Source organism: Lissotriton helveticus, chromosome 3_1 (genome assembly GCF_964261635.1).
Source record: "Lissotriton helveticus chromosome 3_1, aLisHel1.1, whole genome shotgun sequence".
NCBI lineage: Eukaryota > Metazoa > Chordata > Amphibia > Caudata > Salamandridae > Lissotriton > Lissotriton helveticus.
The window spans coordinates 466917145-466935325 of NC_136061.1; the positions used below are offsets into that span (position 1 = coordinate 466917145).

At 44.3% G+C, this 18181-nt stretch overlaps 1 protein-coding gene across 8 annotated transcripts in view; it reads left to right on the plus strand.

The window, feature by feature from the left end:
• The first annotated feature begins 8706 nt into the window (after positions 1–8706).
• The window catches only part of LOC144822619 (uncharacterized), a 502963-nt gene continuing 493488 nt past the window's right edge, over positions 8707–18181 (plus strand). For 4 of the 8 annotated variants that reach the window (XM_078680356.1, XM_078680354.1, XM_078680355.1 and 1 more), the window contains exon 1: positions 8716–8840. In XM_078680356.1, coding sequence (XP_078536482.1) covers positions 8786–8840 — 55 coding nt within the window. In that variant the 5' untranslated portion in view covers positions 8716–8785. Of the gene's footprint in view, positions 8841–18181 lie in introns of all 8 variants that reach the window. The other 4 variants (XR_013608648.1, XR_013608647.1, XR_013608649.1 and 1 more) reach the window with 2 other exon arrangements.

Here is an 18181-nt window from a genome sequence, read left to right on the forward strand (position 1 = left end):
GACGCCACTGCAGAACGATTCAGGAACTGCCTCTCTTAGGTCAAGAACTGGATGAGCAACAACTTCCTAAGACTAAATACGGATAAAACCGAAGTCATCGAGTTCGGCCATAAAACTTCCATCTGGAACGACTCATGGTGGCCTCCCGAAGCAGGAACCTGCCCTCTTCCCGTAGACAAGGTTAAAAACCTTGGCTTCTTGTTGGACAAAGAACTCTCCTGTAAAGCCCAGGTGAACCAGGTGACCTCAGCCTGCTTTCACAATATCAAACTGATTAGGAAAGTTCTTCCCTACATCCCTGACACCCTTAGGAAAATGGTAATGGGAGCACTTGTTCTGTCCCGCATTGACTACTGCAACTCCCTCTATCTGGGAGCAGGTGAAAAACAGCTGTCTAAACTTCAGGCAATCCAAAATGCGGCGGCCAGAGCTTTATTGAACATTCCTAGACGCCACCCCGTGTCTAAAGCTATTCGGGAGCTACATTGGCTCCCGGTTAGACGCCGCATCCAATTTAAAACTCTCTGCCTGGTCCACAGATCTCTTCACGGCAAGGGACCCGACGACTTTAACAACTTACTGCCCCGATACACCCACCCGCGCGCACTGGGGTCATCCTCCCTTGACCTCGTCTGCCAACCCAGAATAAACAGAGTTCGGTGGGGGGGAAAGTCCTTCTCCTACCAGGCGGCAAAAATCTGGAATTCACTACCCCCAGCACTTCGTGCCCAAAAATCTAAAACGAGCTTCAGAAAAGACCTAAAAACTTGGCTCTTTGTCTAGATCGATCAGCTCCTCTGCCTCCCTTTCATCTGTATCTGTTAGCGCCAAGACACCGCGGCAATCGTGCGCTCTACAAATATTTCAGTCAGTCAGTCAGCTAAACGAAGTTCAATGTTATCACAGAAGTTCCCCTTTGAAATATAAAGCCGTTCAAAATTAAATTTTTTCCAAATTATTGGCGTGGAAGAGAAGGGGCCTACTGAATATGGAGGAATATAAATACCTAAAGACAGAACATCCTATAACACCATCTATGTATTTTATTTCAAAGGTCCACAAGAACATTGAAAAACCACCGGGTAGACCAATAATAGCGGCCAACAATTGATTACTAGAAAACATGTCATGCTACATTGATTTCTTTTTACAAGAGCACGTTCAAAAGCTTAAGTCATTTGTACAGGATACTGGGGATTTCATCAGGAAAATTGCAGACATGCAGTGGCAAGAAGGGTGGCATTTATTGGCCCTGGATGTATCCACCCTGTACACTTGCATAAGAAACCAACATGGGCTCAAAGCTGTTGAGTACTTTTTAGCAAAAATACCACTTAAATATGCACAACACAACAAAATGTTGATTGACACGTTGATATTTTGTTTAGAGAACAATATGTTTCTGTTCAAGAACCAAACGTTCCAACAAATACAGGGAGTTGCCATGGGGGCCAGCTTCGTCACCAGCAATGCCTGTTTATTTATGGGCTTGTGGGAGGAGCTGGTCCTCAGAAGGCAATTTGAACAAACATATAGGAACAATGTTGTATGTTGGCTAAGATGTATTGATGATTTGTTCATTATATGCCACGGAAACGCAAAATGAGGCCCATGATTTTGTTGCACTTTGAACAACAATGATGTTAACCTACACTTCACTTCTAGTATCAGCAATAGGAGTATATCCTTGTTAGATTTGCAGGTCAACATAGTTAACAAAAAAATGACCACTTCTTTACATCGAAAGGAAACGCCAGGCAACATATTGTTACATGGGTCGAGCGCACATCCTCCGCACTGAATACAAAGTATCCCCAATGGAGAGATGCTTCGTATCTGCAGGATATTCTGTGAGGAACTGGATCCGAAAAAGAAACAGTGGGAATGTAAACAGCGTTTCTTAGATAGTGGATATACCAGCTCTATCATTGAAACCACAATAGTCAAATCCAGAAAGCGAACCAGACAGGAAATCCTGCAGGATAACAACAAATCACAGAGGTGAGGGATTTAAGGAGCCTACTAGACTCATATTCACATACTCAAGACAAGAACAGCAGTTGAGAGCCATTAGAAGACGAAATTGGCCAATAATGCATGATGACCCAGTGATTGGGGCACTGCTCACTAAACAACCAGCTATAACTTACAGAAGAGCAGCCTCAATGGCCAATGCTTTAGTTAAGAAAAAACCGGAGGAACAAGAAGAAGCTGGGTGGCTGGTAGCAAGGAATGGATTCTTCAAATGCTCCAACTGCAAAGCATGACATTATGGCTCCAACAGAACCACATATCAGACTGCTTTCAGTGAGAGGGACCTAGATATAAAACAGCACCTGACATGCCGGACAGATCATGCGGTTTATATTTGACAATGCAGTTGCAATTTGTTATACATAGGCAGCACAAAATTATCTGTCCATAAGCGCATATTACAGCATATCAGGGCCATCAATAACAACGACCCTAGTTATCCCGTGGTAAGGCATTTCAAAACACATCATGACTACAGTTTGCAACATGTACAATACTTTATCATTGACGCGGTGCCCCTGCAGAAAAGAGGTGGGGATCATGAATTAAAATTGAGGCGCCTTGAGACACGATACATTCTGGAGCTCAACACTAAACATCCTTGGGGTCTAAACATCAGTGAAGATTTATACACTAATCTAGATTAGGTGGGTGTTGGACCACTCTAAGTAGAGCATCTGTTTTCCTGTCACTGCCTACTGAAGTGTACTTTTTTGACACCACCTGGATCCACCTCCAATATATTAAAATGGTATGGTGTTCAAACCTCATGCATTGAAGATGTTTAAGTCATTAATTTGTATTCGATCAATTTTAACAAGAGGTTCTTATTTAGATTGTTTTATGGTGATTTTTAGGAATTGAATTGTATTTATTGATAATTGTGTGTATTTATATATTTAATATTTATATACAAATGTTATTGATTTTATTAATACAATATTTGGAATCAATTAGCTCAAAAAGTTTAGCCTACTGAAATAAACAATCTTATGCATAGATTTTTCCAACAGTCTTGATGTCAACATGTATTGGAACATTTATCTGACTTGTCTCCAGGGCCACACTCAATATACCAATGTTTATGACAATTAGGTCCGGGACAATGATACAAATTTAAAACATTTATACTACATTCATTTTTTGCACATGCACTTTACACTATAGCACTTTTTAGTTGTATTTTATCCACTTTTTTGGTATATCTAGGTTTAAGTATATTTTTTATACAGTGTCCAATCTACGGAATAGACATAATGTAGGATCCTTTTTGTATTTATGCAATGATTTCTGTAGGATGAGGCCAGCTGAAATTATATGTACATGGGGGCATGAATTTCTTACAGGATTGTAAGTAACTTGACTTTAACGTGCATTTAAGCATTTGTTATCTAGATGGAGTATATGGAGTTTGTTTAGGTGTTTAATATGCAATTATGCATTTGACCTACAGTGAACATTTTAATTGCAAAAATTGATCTGTTTTTACCTTATACCCATCCAGCATTTATGCATCCATTGTACAGGTTTTTACATGATACTTTTTTTAAACATTGAAAGAAAGTTTGAAATGTAAAATACAAACATATATATTTTTTCTATGTCTATTTTATCATTTGATTGGGCACTAGCACTTTAAAAATGGTGAATCCCTATGTTAACACTGTTATGTGATAATGGCGGAGGAGCTGCCGAAACGCATCATGGCGGAGTGTTTTTACTTGCAATAAACAAAAAATAAGCACTCACTTGGATCCACTTTTGTTTTGTCCTCAGCAAAGGGGAGCGCAGAAGAGCGAGGATTCTTATATATATATATATATATATATATATATATATATATATATATTACCTACTGGCGGTCGCCAGTAGGTATATATAGTTAGGATTTTTTCTCTATGGGATTTTTGAAAATTCTATGTCTAATAACTTTGGCGTTTGTGGACGGAATTGGCTGAAATTTTCAGGAAAATGGAACATTTTGTTTCTGAGCAGCCCCTGAAAATTTGGGGGTGTTTCGTCAAGGGGGGGGCCGAGAAAAAAGGGGGGTCCCAAAACGCTTTTTTCCCATTCATTTTTCCATAGGGCGGTTGGCCTCACTTTTAGCCCGAACGGCTGAATGGATTTGCACGAAACTTGGCAAAATTGTAGGGACTGGTAGCCCGATGTGCCTTTGGTAGGTCTCAATATATGTGCTCCAGTGGATTTTGATAAATTAACGTTCAAAAAAATATATATATCTGTAACAGCGCTCCGGGTAGCGCTCCGGTTCGCGTACTTGACGCGTAACGGAACTTCGCGAAGCTGATTGGCTCTCCGGTGTCTGTCAACATTCTAAACAGTTCGGAGCGGCCGCCATCTTGTCTCTTGGTAGGATCGAGAGACAAGAGGAGGCCAAAACAAAGGGGGAAATGACCATAAGGGGGCATAGTAGATCCTCCCTCACCCTCTAGGTTTGATGTGGAGGCTTTAAAAGGGCCCCGCGGGGCAAAAAAAAACAAAAAAAAAAAATCGTTTTTTTTGCGTGGGGAGCGCCCGGTACGCTTTTGTGCAATGGGCGGTGGTAATCTAAATGATGAGGGGGGGGGGGCAGCGTTCAAAGCACATCAGCGTGCATAAACACGAAAATGTTTTTATCTCCCACGTACTTGACTTATCTCTCTGAGATGCATTCCCTTGTGTCTCGGCAATGGTAGTCTGTTCATTACATAGATCGCTCGAGGGCGGTAGTACAGATCGCGCGTAGGAAAGGGTCAAAAGCCAGGGGTATAGGAGTATGTAACAAGCGAGCCATTTAATTGAAAAAACTAAACGTGACAAACGGTTGCAGGATCAGTGAAGGTTGATTTTATAATTGAAAGTATAACAGGATCAGTTACAATAAAATCGTCCATACGCACACCATGGGCGAGTATCATGGGTACCATTACTTCGAAGCTTTTATAATACAATAATCAATAATGAAAAATCGACATCAATAGGGTTGTCCGTATGCCCAGTCAGTACCCTTCCCCGCACGCCATGTGCACAAAGACCGCATACATCCCCCATAACGTCAAGGCTAAGTAACTAGAACGTCATAAGGAGTTGCAAGTCGCTCCCATACTGGCGCCATTTTGGTCGAGGCCAGGCAGGTCCAGAGTATAGTTCAATGTCTCCAATAAGTAGCGGCAGGACCAGAATCCCTTTCGGCAGTTCAAAAAGTTCGTTAGCGCCAACAGAAAGAACAGGCAGCATGAACCATGACTCAAAGGCGAGGGAGGCAAAATCTTCCCTACCGGGTCACGGTGAGGTCCCACCGGAGCTGATCAAGTTGGCAGTCTACAGTGTCTCTTAGTAATTCGGACAAAAACTGGCGTCAGCATGAGAGCACTACCATCCTGTGACAATGTTGTGGCCACTTCCGGAGAGCAGGACAGCAGGCGTATCCCTCCGCCGATGCACTGAATCAGCCTCCCTCACGGCACCAGATGTGGATAAGGCGGCGGACACCCGTGGCAGCGGTATATCCACGGGGGATAGTCGAGCAACAGTGGCGGTTGCCCCCATCGGAAGCCCGAGGGAGTCGAGTGCCAACGACTCTCGTAGAACCTTTAAAACTGAGAGGACGTCTTCAAGAGTGGGGCTCATGTCCGAGCAGGCAAGCAGAAAGAAATGCTTTGCATTTGTAGACTTCAGTTCGGCGAAGACCCAGCAGAATGTTATAAGTAAATGTCATGGCACGAAGTTCAGTGGGCGGTTTGTCATTGTGAAAGCTTCAATTAAGTTGAATGGCTGCAAGAGCCCCGATTACACCAGCAGCCCTGTTAATATGCCGATCTTGGGAAAAGTTCCTCTGTTGGATTGCAATGGCTGCAGTGACGGTCTTGGGAAACTGCTTCCGAAAACTCTAAAGGCCACGAAAGCTTGCTATGCTGTTCCTTTGGAAATGCGGTGCTGGGTGATGGAAGTTATTGAAGAGTTGTCAGTGGTGTTTTTTGTGGATTTTCGACGTTCTGCCACAGTCCATTCGAGTTCCAGGGTAGACCAGAGTCGTTCTAGTGGACCAGGCCCAAATTCAGGGAGTCGGCCGCCATTTTGAGCGTTCCGCAGCAACAGCCGCTCTTCACCCCGGCCACCGGAGCGGGTCCCCGGCCATCCAACCGAGTGGAACGCCAATGGCAGTCATGGTGCAGCTGACCGGGGAGTGAAACGCTAAGGCTCGCCCTGCTGCAGCTGACCGCGGGGACGGGCCTTTGCGCGTGGTGTCGCCCCCGGGCTATTTGCACAACGGTCCTCCACCCCTAGGCCGCCACCTATGCTACCTCGACAGGAACAGCGTCATGCATTTGGTTCGATGTTGCAGCAGGCTGCCATGTAAATAGTTATTTAATAAAAAGTTTTACCGTGTTACTTTGCTGGTGTGTTGTATATATTTATAATATTTGCATAGGGTTTGTCGTTATTTTGGGCGGGGTGGGCAGCGGAGCCGAGCTTACTTCTCTTATTTAGTCAGCACATAAATTGACTCACTGGTGCGCATTATTTTGGGTGTACATTTGGGATATCGGTTGGGGTCGGGTTCGTCGTACTGAAATAACCCTTCAAGTTTCTGGTGTAGGCTACTCTCCCATTCACTAGCTCCAGAGAGAGTCGTTCCTAAGTAAGGAAAATGCTATATTGTTTTTCGTCCTTCACATGCGGATACCATGTTCGGGCTTATTTTTCTCATTCCATTAACCGTTCGATCACCGCCTCAGTCATACAAAAAGCATTCTTTTATTGACCCAGTCGTGCACCACACATACTCATTCAAACCGTACAAATCAGGGCCCATGCGCGCATTCATACCATACAATCTTTCACGCTCCCAGTGATGGTCTGTGTTGTGGTTTACATAAGAAGACACCTGTAGTCTGGTTGTAGGTTTCATGAAGTCTTCTTTATTGATCCACCTCAAGCAGGATAAACAGAGATCAACCTGGTACAACTCTATATCCAGTTCTAGTTCTCCTATGCCAGTCCCTGTCAGCCCCACCAGGAGCAGCCTGCCTAGCTGCTCAGCCCATCTCCAACTGTCACCCACTCACACACACAGGCACCCAGGCATTCCATTCATCACAGGCACACCAACATTCCGTCACCATCTCTCACTCTGGCTGAGCAGCTAGGAAGACCTAGGCTGACTTACATGGCAATGTAAATCTCAGGATACAACATTATCCCTTTCCTTTAAAAATTAAAAACAAAACAAACAATCTAAAAGGAAAAGAACTATACATAAAAGCAAAAATGTCCATATCTATGGGAAGCAAAAGAAATTTAAAGCATCACCAAAGAGAGAACAATACTAGTGAGAAAAGATGGGAAATATACATGATATAAGAACATGCATCAAAATCCCCCATCCTCCCTGATGACAACAGTGAAAAATTCATAAGATGTAAACACTGGGAAGGAACAATGTAAAACAATATTACACGAGCAACTAACAGTAATCCCATCCTTTCCCAAAAACAAAATAGAACAACTGGTAGTGAAGAGAGGGCACATCCCACGAAGAACGCCCGAAGCCAGAAAACCAACAACAAAGGTGTACAAACACTACAAAGACACGTGTACCACAAAATGGACCACATAGAAGGTACACACACACACAGTGAGGCGCAGGGCGACTTACATACAACAACATCTGAAGCGCGGGACGACTTACACAGAACAACATGTGACGAGCAGGACGACTTACACACGACAACACGTGACAACACATGAAGCGCTGGGCGACTTACACACAACAACATCTGAAGCGCTGGGCGACTTACACAGGACAACACGTGACGCGCAGGGCGACTTACACACAACAAACATAAATGTGCAGCACAAGGCGACTTACCAACACATAACACAGGATGATGGGGACCACCCAGCATAACCAGAACTACCCTCAACTAAGGGGAAACCAGTGATGTCCACCCTCCAAGAGACATAAATATCCCAAACTGTAAATAGCGTAAAACTGTGGCATGGTAAAACTGTGGCATCACTACCTGCAAAGCTGAAAAAAAAAAAATAGGATAAGATCCTAACAAATCCACAAACACTAGAAGTGGTGATCTAAACCTCACACCGGTGAGCGATCTCTCACCGAGATATAAAAATACTGCGCACACAACTAATGATATTGACATCCCAATAAGAATCATTCTCACAAAATTATCTCACAATTTCATCTCCCCTTTAACACGAAGTAAAAGATTTGCATGTACTATTGAAAACTAAGCATGGAAAATGTACCACAAACGATCGAGCATGCCAACTTAAAATTAGCATATGTTGCAAAGGAGAAAGAAGGCCACTAGATGGCAGTAAAACCTTTTTCTGAACTTGAAATCAACCGATGTGTAATAGTCACCGTGTCTGCAATGACAGGAGAAACCCACGACGTGAAGAAATGAAGAACAGCGCGTTGGTCAGCATTCTTCATATCAGGAAGGGGAAATGAACAGTTGAGTTTCAGAAACTTGCCACACTGGAGAAAATAATTTTTTGTACCAGGAATCGGAAATGAACTGTTTTGTTCGAGAAACTCGTTAAGCCATTGTAACTGACGAAAAGGTAAAGCCATCACGTTGCTCGAAGACAGTCCAATCCAAGACGGAGACACGTTTGCCACGCCACTGCAGAGTGGCTCACGGTGCATACATGCACCACCGTATCCATTCTGACAATCGGCAGCGCCTGATACGAATCTGCCTACCACGTTAGAATAAAGATGACGCAGATAACTTCGCTGGGAAAACCACACGCGACCCAACAGCAGATAGCAGGTAGGCACGCGGGATACAAGGCTCGTGCCAGAAAGCAGTTAAACTGTCATTTGAACAAAATTGCTCTTTATCAAAATAATGGACTGAACAGAAATGTACTTGACAGGTTTTCACTTTTAAAATAAATACTCTGTGGCATCATCATCTCCATAACAAGCAGCACGAAGACTGTTTACTTTTAATAATAAAGCAAAACGTGCACTGACTATTTCTTTTCCACTTTCATGCTTGGTAGATCGAGTTTTCTTCTCAGTTCTTTGTTGCTGTCAATTTCAACATATTTCTCAAACTCTTTCCCTTTTCGCTTTTTCATATGTACCACAAATTCAGTTCCCTTGTCACTCAGCCTGTCAATTGTTTCACGTACAATTGCTCGGTGTTTCATTAAACATCCAATGTTTGAAAAGCTTACTACAGAAAAACAACTGTACATGGTCATGCCAGAATACTCATTGAAAAATGACCATAACTGTGCTAAAAAAAAAACACAAAGCTTCACGCCACAGCGCTCCTTCCTTCACAGAGTTAGTGCATAACTCAAATCTTGTACAGTCACAGGCGCTAAACTGCTTTCCATGCGCAATGAAGACAGCGAACATGGCACAACCACACCGCTCCTGTGTGGTACAAGTGAAAATATTCACTGAGTTAGTCCATAACTCATCTCTAGAACAGCCACAGGCGCTCCTTACTTCACAGGGTTAGACCATAACTCTAATCTTGGTCAGGCACAGTTCTCTTGCGCAGTGGATACATCCATATTGCAGGGTAAAAGTCTCAACAATCATACCCAAACTGCAAACAGGCCATACCTGTGGTCTTTGTCCATGGAGTAAAGTCAGGCAACAAGTTGGGGCCGTCCGATGACTGGACACTGGTGGGGTTAACTTGCCTTTTACTCCATACATTTCTTTCCATTAGTTTTCTTCAAGTTACTCTGGTTACAAAGATTTCTTAGGAGTCTCTGGATCTGTGCTCAGTCCTTAAGTACGCTTGGGTCTTGGTCCTTGGTCCTCGTCGCCAAAAATAATTTTGTGGTTTGCATAAGAAGACACCTGTAGTCTGGTTGTAGGTTTCATGAAGTCTTCTTTATTGATCCACCTCAAGCAGGATAAACAGAGATCAACATGGTACAACTCTATATCCAGTTCTAGTTCTCCTATGCCAGTCCCTGTCAGCCCCACCAGGAGCAGCCTGCCTAGCTGCTCAGCCCATCTCCAACTGTCACCCACTCACACACACAGGCACCCAGGCATTCCATTCATCACAGACACACCAACATTCCGTCACCATCTCTCACTCTGGCTGAGCAGCTAGGAAGACCTAGGCTGACTTACATGGCAATGTAAATCTCAGGATACAACAGTCTGCACTCCATGCAATATCTCACAGCGCTTGTCTATGTCTTTCCCTACATGGAGCACGGTGCGGTCCATGTCCACTCCATTCTTCAGTCGGAACTCCGATGTAACCTACAGAGGAGAAAAGAAAGGGGGGGGATACAGCATTCAGAGCATGTCAGCGCGCGCAAACACGAAAAAGCTTCTACTTATCATGTATCAGACTAGCTGCAGGAACGTGTGATACAACAGATCTTGGCTATCCCTTTCGCATTATTTTTCTGTGTAACATATCCTCCCCTTCTTATGATGCAAAAAAATGTTTCATTTTGTTTGTCTCTAAATTCGAGTTCCCTCTTCGTGTATTTGTTTCTCAATTAGTCGTATTTTATGGGACAAAATACCACACCTTACATTCGGCAGATACCTTAAGCTACGGTCGACCATTTTCTAACAATTCTGGGAAAAGGGCAGGTGTGACGGATACAAATTTCAATCAATCCAAAATTCAGGCAAAGGGTCTGCATTATCTGTTTTCTATTGTTTGGGAATAACAGCCATTATTCAAAAACCCAACCAACCTAGACGATTGTTATGACGCTGATTCCATACTTCCTTCGAAAACTGTTTATTGCAAAAATGTCAGTATACAAATACGGGCCTACAACCACGTGGGCCGGCCATGGAGCAAACTGGAATCGTATATGATGAGGGGACATTTACACTGTAGAAAAACGTAACGGGCGGGCCATTAGGTTGCAGGAATTAAGGTGTCTAACAGTTGCTGAATCGGTGGACGTTAATTTTATAATCAAAGTACGACAGGACCAGTTACAATGAAATTATCTAGATATACATTTCCGGGCAAGTACCATGAGTAACGTTAATTCGAATTTTTAATAGTACAGTAATCAATAATACATCAGAACTTAATATCAATATGGATGTCCAAATGTTCAATCAGTACCCGTTCCCGCCCGCCACGTGCTCCAAAACTGCATACATATCTCGGGATATCAAGGCTGAGCAACCAGTACACATCAAGGAGTTGCCAACATGTGGGATACATATTATCCAAATAGAAGCAGTCACCTCGAGAATGTTTGTCTGTATGAGGTCCCACAAAATTACATATTCAAGAGGAACATCAAAGAAGATATTGATAAAGGAGTGTATGCTGTAATTGGAAGTGAGAGATGTCTGGTCATTTTGGGCGAGGCCGGGCAGGTCCAGAATATAGTCAAAATGTCTCCACCAAGCAGCGGTCGGACCAGAACCCCTTTGAGTAGTCCAAAAAGTTCTGTTAAATGACAACAGAAGGGACAGGCAACAAGAACCATCAGTCAAAGAGGGGAGGGCAAGTTCTTCCCTACCGGGTCACGTTGGGGCTCCACTGAAACTGATTGAATTGGTAGTTTACAGTGTTTCTGGATGTTTCAGACTGAAGCTGGCATCAGCATGAGAGCACCACCATTCCGTGGCTACGTCGTGGCTATTCCGCGAGCAATCATGGCAGTCGCTCCCCACCGGAAGCCTGCGGGAGTCGGGGGCCCCGGTGACTCTTGTAGAATCTTCAAGGCTGAGGGGACGCTTTCGGGAATGGGGCCCATGCCCTAGCAGTCAAGCGTCCGAGTTCCAGGGTTGCCCAGAGCCATCCTTGCAGGCCAGGCCCAAGTCTGTGGAGGCGACCGCCATTTCGTGAGCTCCGTGGCAGCCGCCTGTCGCTGTACCACAAGAGTGGGTGCAATTCAGCCGGATGGCGGGTGAGACGCTGTAGCCGCAAGAGCAGGCGAAACTCAACCGGCCGAGTGAGGCACTGTGCCGCAAGAGCGGGCGTAACTCAGCTGGCCGAGTGAGGCACTGTGCCGCAAGAGTGGGCGTAACTCAGCTGGCCGAGTGAGGCACTGTGCCGCAAGAGCGGGAGTAACTCAGGTGGCCGAGCGAGGCACTGTGCCGCAAGAGCGGGCGTAACTCAGCTGGCCGAGCGAGGCACTGTGCCGCAAGAGAGGGCGTAACTCAGGTGGCCGAGCGAGGCACTGTGCCGCAAGAGCGGGCGTAACTCAGCTGGCCGAGCGAGGCACTGTGCCGCAAGAGTGGGCGTAACTCAGCTGGCCGAGCGAGGCACTGTGCCGCAAGAGTGGGCGTAACTCAGCTGGCCGAGCGAGGCACTGTGCCGCAAGAGCGGGCGTAACTCAGGTGGCCGAGCGAGGCACTGTAGGTCTTCCTCTCACAAAGATGAAAGTCAGAGTGAGGAAACAAGGAGGGGTTTTCATCATTTGGGACAAAAAATAGTTCTAAACCAACGAAAAGTGTCATTTTTAGGTCACATGACCTAGCCTTACATCATTAGGAAACCAAAAGTGAAATGAACCAATGAAAATTTTTATTAACAAGTCACATGACCTGTTATGCTTAAGTTACGCGCTCCGCGCCGCGCCCCGGATCGCTTCCGGGAAGCTGCGCTTCGCGCCTCGCTTCCCACATCGGGTGCGCTAACGCTGCGCGTCATATGACGCATTACGCGACAACGCGATACTACAGTGTTTCTGGATGTTTCAGACTGAAGCTGGCGTCAGCATGAGAGCACCCCGTGGCTACGTCGTGGCCATTCCGCAAGCAATCATGGCAGTCGCTCCCCACCGGAAGTCTGCGGGAGTCGGGGGCCCCGGTGACTCTTGTAGAATCTTCAAGGCTGAGGGGACACTTTTGGGAATGGGGCCCATGCCCTAGCAGTCAAGCGTCCGAGTTCCAGGGTTGCCCAGAGCCATCCTTGCAGGCCAGGCCCAAGTCTGTGGAGCCGACCGCCATTTCGTGAGCTCCGTGGCAGCCGCCTGTCGCTGTACCGCAAGAGTGGGTGCAATTCAGCCGGATGGCGGGTGAGACGCTGTAATAGCAAGAGCAGGCGAAACTCAGCTGGACGAGCGAGGCACTGTGCCGCAAGAGTGGGCGTAACTCAGCTGCCGAGTGAAGCGCTGGGGTGCAGCTGAGAAACCTCCACCTGGGGAGGTGGGGGAGGCTCGTTCGCGCCGCCTCTCCCTTCCAGTGCACCCCACGCCGTCTCCTGGCGCAGGTATATGTGATGGTCGGACCAGGGCACCGCAGGACGTGTCTTCAGGTCAAACGGATTGTGGGACAAGGTCCAGAATGGAAGAGTCACCAAAAGGCTAAAAGTTCCGCCGGACCCCGGGAGCCGGCCGCCTATGTCGGGGGCGATCTCAGGCCACACCAGGGCAACAAGACTTGGGGAGGGGGCAGGAGCCAAGCGCCCCCTCCGAGTCCGCGCCACCACACCGCCCCTCGGGGGCCTCCGTCAAGCGGCTCATGAAGGCACCGCAGGCAGCGGTTCTTCAGATCAGTGGTCTCACCGGCAAGGCTCCCCTCTGTCAGCAGCGATCGTTGGCACTGTGGTTGTGGCTGGAGGCCCCGCCTAGTCAACGCCCCGGCCTCTCCATCTCGTAGGCCGCAGAGTAGTCGGGGAGAAATCCCGGGAACGGCGGCATGCATTTGGATCGATGTTGCAGCAGGCTGCCATGTAAATAGTTATTTAATAAAACGTTTTACCCTGTTACTTTGCTGGTGTGTTGTATATATTTTTAATATTTGCATAGGGTTTGTCGTTATTTTGGGCGGGGTGGGCGGCAGAGCCGAGCTGTCTTGCAGCCATCATGGCGTCGAGCTCGGTTCCTCTCACTAGTTTCATATTTCTCATGAGGGGTTGTTCCTAATGTTTCTATTTTAGCGAGGTCAAAAAGAGATCCCATTAGTGGCCTACTGATTTTGCTTGATTCCTTTAGTTTTTTCTAACGATTTTTCACTATCTGCAAAGACTAAACAGAGTATTGCGACTCTGTGCTTGTTTGTAAATAGAGAATGAACCAAAGAGAACCAATTCCAAAACAGTAAATGCTTGGATAACAATCAATCAAATGGAGAGGGAAGCAGGCACGACGGATTACAACGGGGGCAAAGGCCTGCGTTACCTACCCTTCACTATCTGCAAAGAGAGAATACTCCTTAAAAGAAAAGAGGGGGGGGCAGCGTTGAAAGCACATCAGCGTGCATAAACACGAAAATGTTTTTACCTACCACGTACTTGACATTTTAAAGCTTTTGATATTTGCTAATAAAAAAACATTGAAATTCATTGAAAAAACCATAGGTTATAGACCATATATAGTTAGGAATTAGCATTTACAAAACCTTGAAAATTCACTGAAAAAACCATGGGTTATAGACCATATATAGTTAGGAATTAGCATTTACAAAACCTTATATTACTCACACAAAACCATTGAAATTCCATATATAGTTAGTTGCACTAACTATATATCGCGCACTCGCAATCCACTGCTGATCATGTCACATATTACATCATTCATGACATGGTCAGTGACATTTCCCCATGTTGATTTCCATAGGACGAATAGACAAGGCTACAGCCCGAACCGCTGAATGGAATTACACCAAACTTTGCAAAATTGTAGGGACTGGTACGCAGAAGTGCCTTTTCTATATTTGGTGAAAATTGTCCAGTGGTTTTTATGAAAATTAACTTCAAAAACACATATATATACTGTACTCTGTACCTTCCCGAGTATGAGCAGCATTCTGATTGGCTGCCAATGTCTGTCAACACTCCAAAACAGAAATTGTTGGCAGCCATCTTGTACCTCGGTAGACTGAGGCACAGGAAAGCTGAAAAACAAACATGTAGAACTCAAAAAGGGGGCAGGGTAGAAGCACCCTGACCCCCTAGGCCTGCTCAGGGGGTACCACAAGGACCCCCATTGGCAAAATGTTTTTTTTTTTTCAAAATTCTTAAATGCTAATTCCTAACTATATAAGGCCTGAAACCTAGGGTATTTTCAGTGAATTTGCAAGGTTTTTTAAATGCTAATTCCTAACTATATAAGGCCTGAAACCTATGTTTTTTTCAGTGAATTTGCAAGGTTTTTTAAATGCTAATTCCTAACTATATAAGGCTTGAAACCTATGGTTTTTTCAGTGACTATACATATATATATATTCACTGAAAAAACCATAGGTTTCACATTTGTTATAGTTAAGAATTAGCATTTAAAAAACCTTTGAAATTCACAGAAAAAAACATAGGTTTCACACCAGTTATAGTTAGCTGAACATTTTACTCATACAAAACCATTGAAATTCCCACGTTATAGTTAGTTGGACTCACGCGCGCCCGCAATCCACTGCTGATGATGTCACATATTACATCATTCATGACATGGTCAGTGACATCACTGATGACATCTCAAATGACATCACTGCTGACATCACTGATGACATCTCAAATGACATCACTGATGACATCACTGATGACATCATCCAGTGACTGTGTGTTTCTGTAAAGTTTAAATATGTTTTACATATTCAAGAATGAATGGGTGTATAAGTGTCTGGATGAAGGATTTAGTTGGTGCGTAACTGACTGTATGAGTGAGTTATTAAATGTGTCTTACTGAATGCATGGGTTAGTGACTAAACTGTGTGAATGTGTGCATCAGTATGTCTGTTGTTGTGTAAGCTGCTGCATTTGTTGATCAATAGCTATATGAGTGGCTATATGGGTTATTGATTGGTTGCCAAAGTATTTGTAAGTGAGTCTGAGTGTGTGTGTGGGTGGCTGGGAGGTGTGGGTCTCTGCATAGATGTGTGAGCAGTTGATTCAGCAGGTGTATGGGTTCAAGAGTGCATGTGAAAACAGTTGTATGGGCGGCTGACTGTGTGACTGGCTGTGTTGGTGAGTGAATGGATATCTCAGTGCTACATGCCCAAGTAAGTACATATGTAAAACACAGTGCATGTGAGAGTTGGCATATATAAATGACTATATATAAGAGCCACTGAATGTGTGAGTGGCTGTAAGGATCAATGTGTACTTGTATCAGTGATTGTATAAGAGAGTAAGTATGTATTAGTATATGTTTGTATAATTGAGGTGTTGTCTGTATAACTGTATAGATGAGGAAATGGGAGTGTGATTGATTCTTTGCATGACTGACTAGGTGTGTGAGTAACTCCATGGATGAGTGGCAGTGTGTGAGTGTCTGCATAGGTGTATGAGTGCATATGATAGTGTTGTAGTGATGGGTTTCTGTATATATGAGTGATTGTATGGGTGAATGAGTGGATGTGTGTGTAGACCTAGGAATCAGTGAGTGCGTATGTACTTACGGGTATTGGTGTGTCAATAATTTCAGGAATGGTAGTTTGTATTTAACACTGGGTGCATCAAAGGTTAGATTGGAGTGTGAGGAGGTGCATCGTATTATCACATGGATGATGTCATCAGTGATGTCATTTGAGATGTCATCAGTGATGTCATCAGTGATGTCATTTGAGATGTCATCAGTGATGTCATCAGTGATGTCACTGACCATGTCATGAATGATGTAATATGTGACATCATCAGCAGTGGATTGCGGGCGCGCAAATTATAGTGAGTCCAACTAACTACAACGTGGGAATTTCAATGGTTTTGTATGAGTAAAATGTTCAGCTAACTATAACTGGTGTGAAACCTATGGTTTTTTCTGTGAATTTCAAAGGTTTTTTAAATGCTAATTCCTAACTATAACAAATGTGAAACCTATGGTTTTTTCAGTGAATTTCAAAGGTTTTTTAAATGCTAATTCCTAACTATAACGATTGTGAAACCTCTGGTTTTTTCAGTGAATTTCAAAGGTTTTTTAAAAGCTAATTCCTTTGTATATCGAGTTTGTAACCTACGATTTTTAGTGTTTTTTTTTGTTATTAGTTTTTTTTATAACTATTAATTATTATTATTATTTTTTTTCAAATTATTTTTTCAATGTACTTTTCTTTTTTTTTTAATACTTTTTTCCTGGGGTGCTCAGGGTGCGCGCACCGGTAAGCTTACCCGTATCATTTTGTCTTGGAGCGCTCAGGGTGCGCGCACCGGTAAGCTAAGCCGAGGGCGCAGCGAGAGCGCTATTTCTGCGTTCGTAAAAAAAAAACTATGGATAAAAACTAAATAATAATGCAAGACATATAGTACCATACTTATAAAAGTAGTATTTTAGATTTTCAGAATGAAAATGATTTTGCATTTCCGTAAAGCTAGCAAAACGTCATTTAGGCGCGCCGCGTAAGCGCCCACGGAAGTGCCTACGATCGTGCTGCGTGAGCGCCCCCCGGAAGCGCTCCGGTGCGCGCAGCGTAAGCGCGTCAAGTCATGTGACCTTAAAACAACTCTTTTCATTGGTTGATAAGTTTTTTTTTACAAAGAATGAAAACCCCACCCATTTCCTTCACTTCTTCTTTCACTTTTGTGACAGCAAGACCTGTTCTTTTCTGCTCTACCTTTTTGGGAATATAACGGCTGCTAGACCCACCAGTAGCAGTGAGGACTCGGATGAGTTCATAGAGGAAGAGGCTCCTCAGCAGGTAAAAAATAGGTGAATGCTCCAAAGGGGGAGTGCAGAATTTGCCAAACTGTCCTTTCACAGGGTGATCCTACAAGGAAATACAGTTTTGGCAATTCGACAATGATTCGGCACGTTCAGAGGAGGCACCCCAAGTACTATGCCCGGGAAATTGTCAGGGCTCTGGCACGAAATGCTCCAAGGGATGGTGCTTCAACTTCGACTGGAAGACCAACTGCAGCATCAGTGGGAGGGAGACCTGAACAGCTGATTCCTAATATTCAGCCTGTTTGATGGCATCACTATAAAATGTAAAGACTGTGATGAACTACTTTGTTACGGTGAACAAAGACTTATGAACATTGTCCGAACAAGGGAAAATCACCGCTGCCGTCCCCAGCCCTAATTTTTCCTTTTTTTTTGCTCCTGTTGAGCAGTTTGACATTCCCTGTTTTTGTTTTTGTTCACTAAGAAAACCTAAAAAGAAGAAAAAAACAGTTCTTTTTAAAACTACCTCCAATTCTCCAAAAAGAGCTGTATTCTTAACAAATACAAAAGGAGTGAGTGAAGTGGAGTGCAGTGAGAAAGGAAAGGA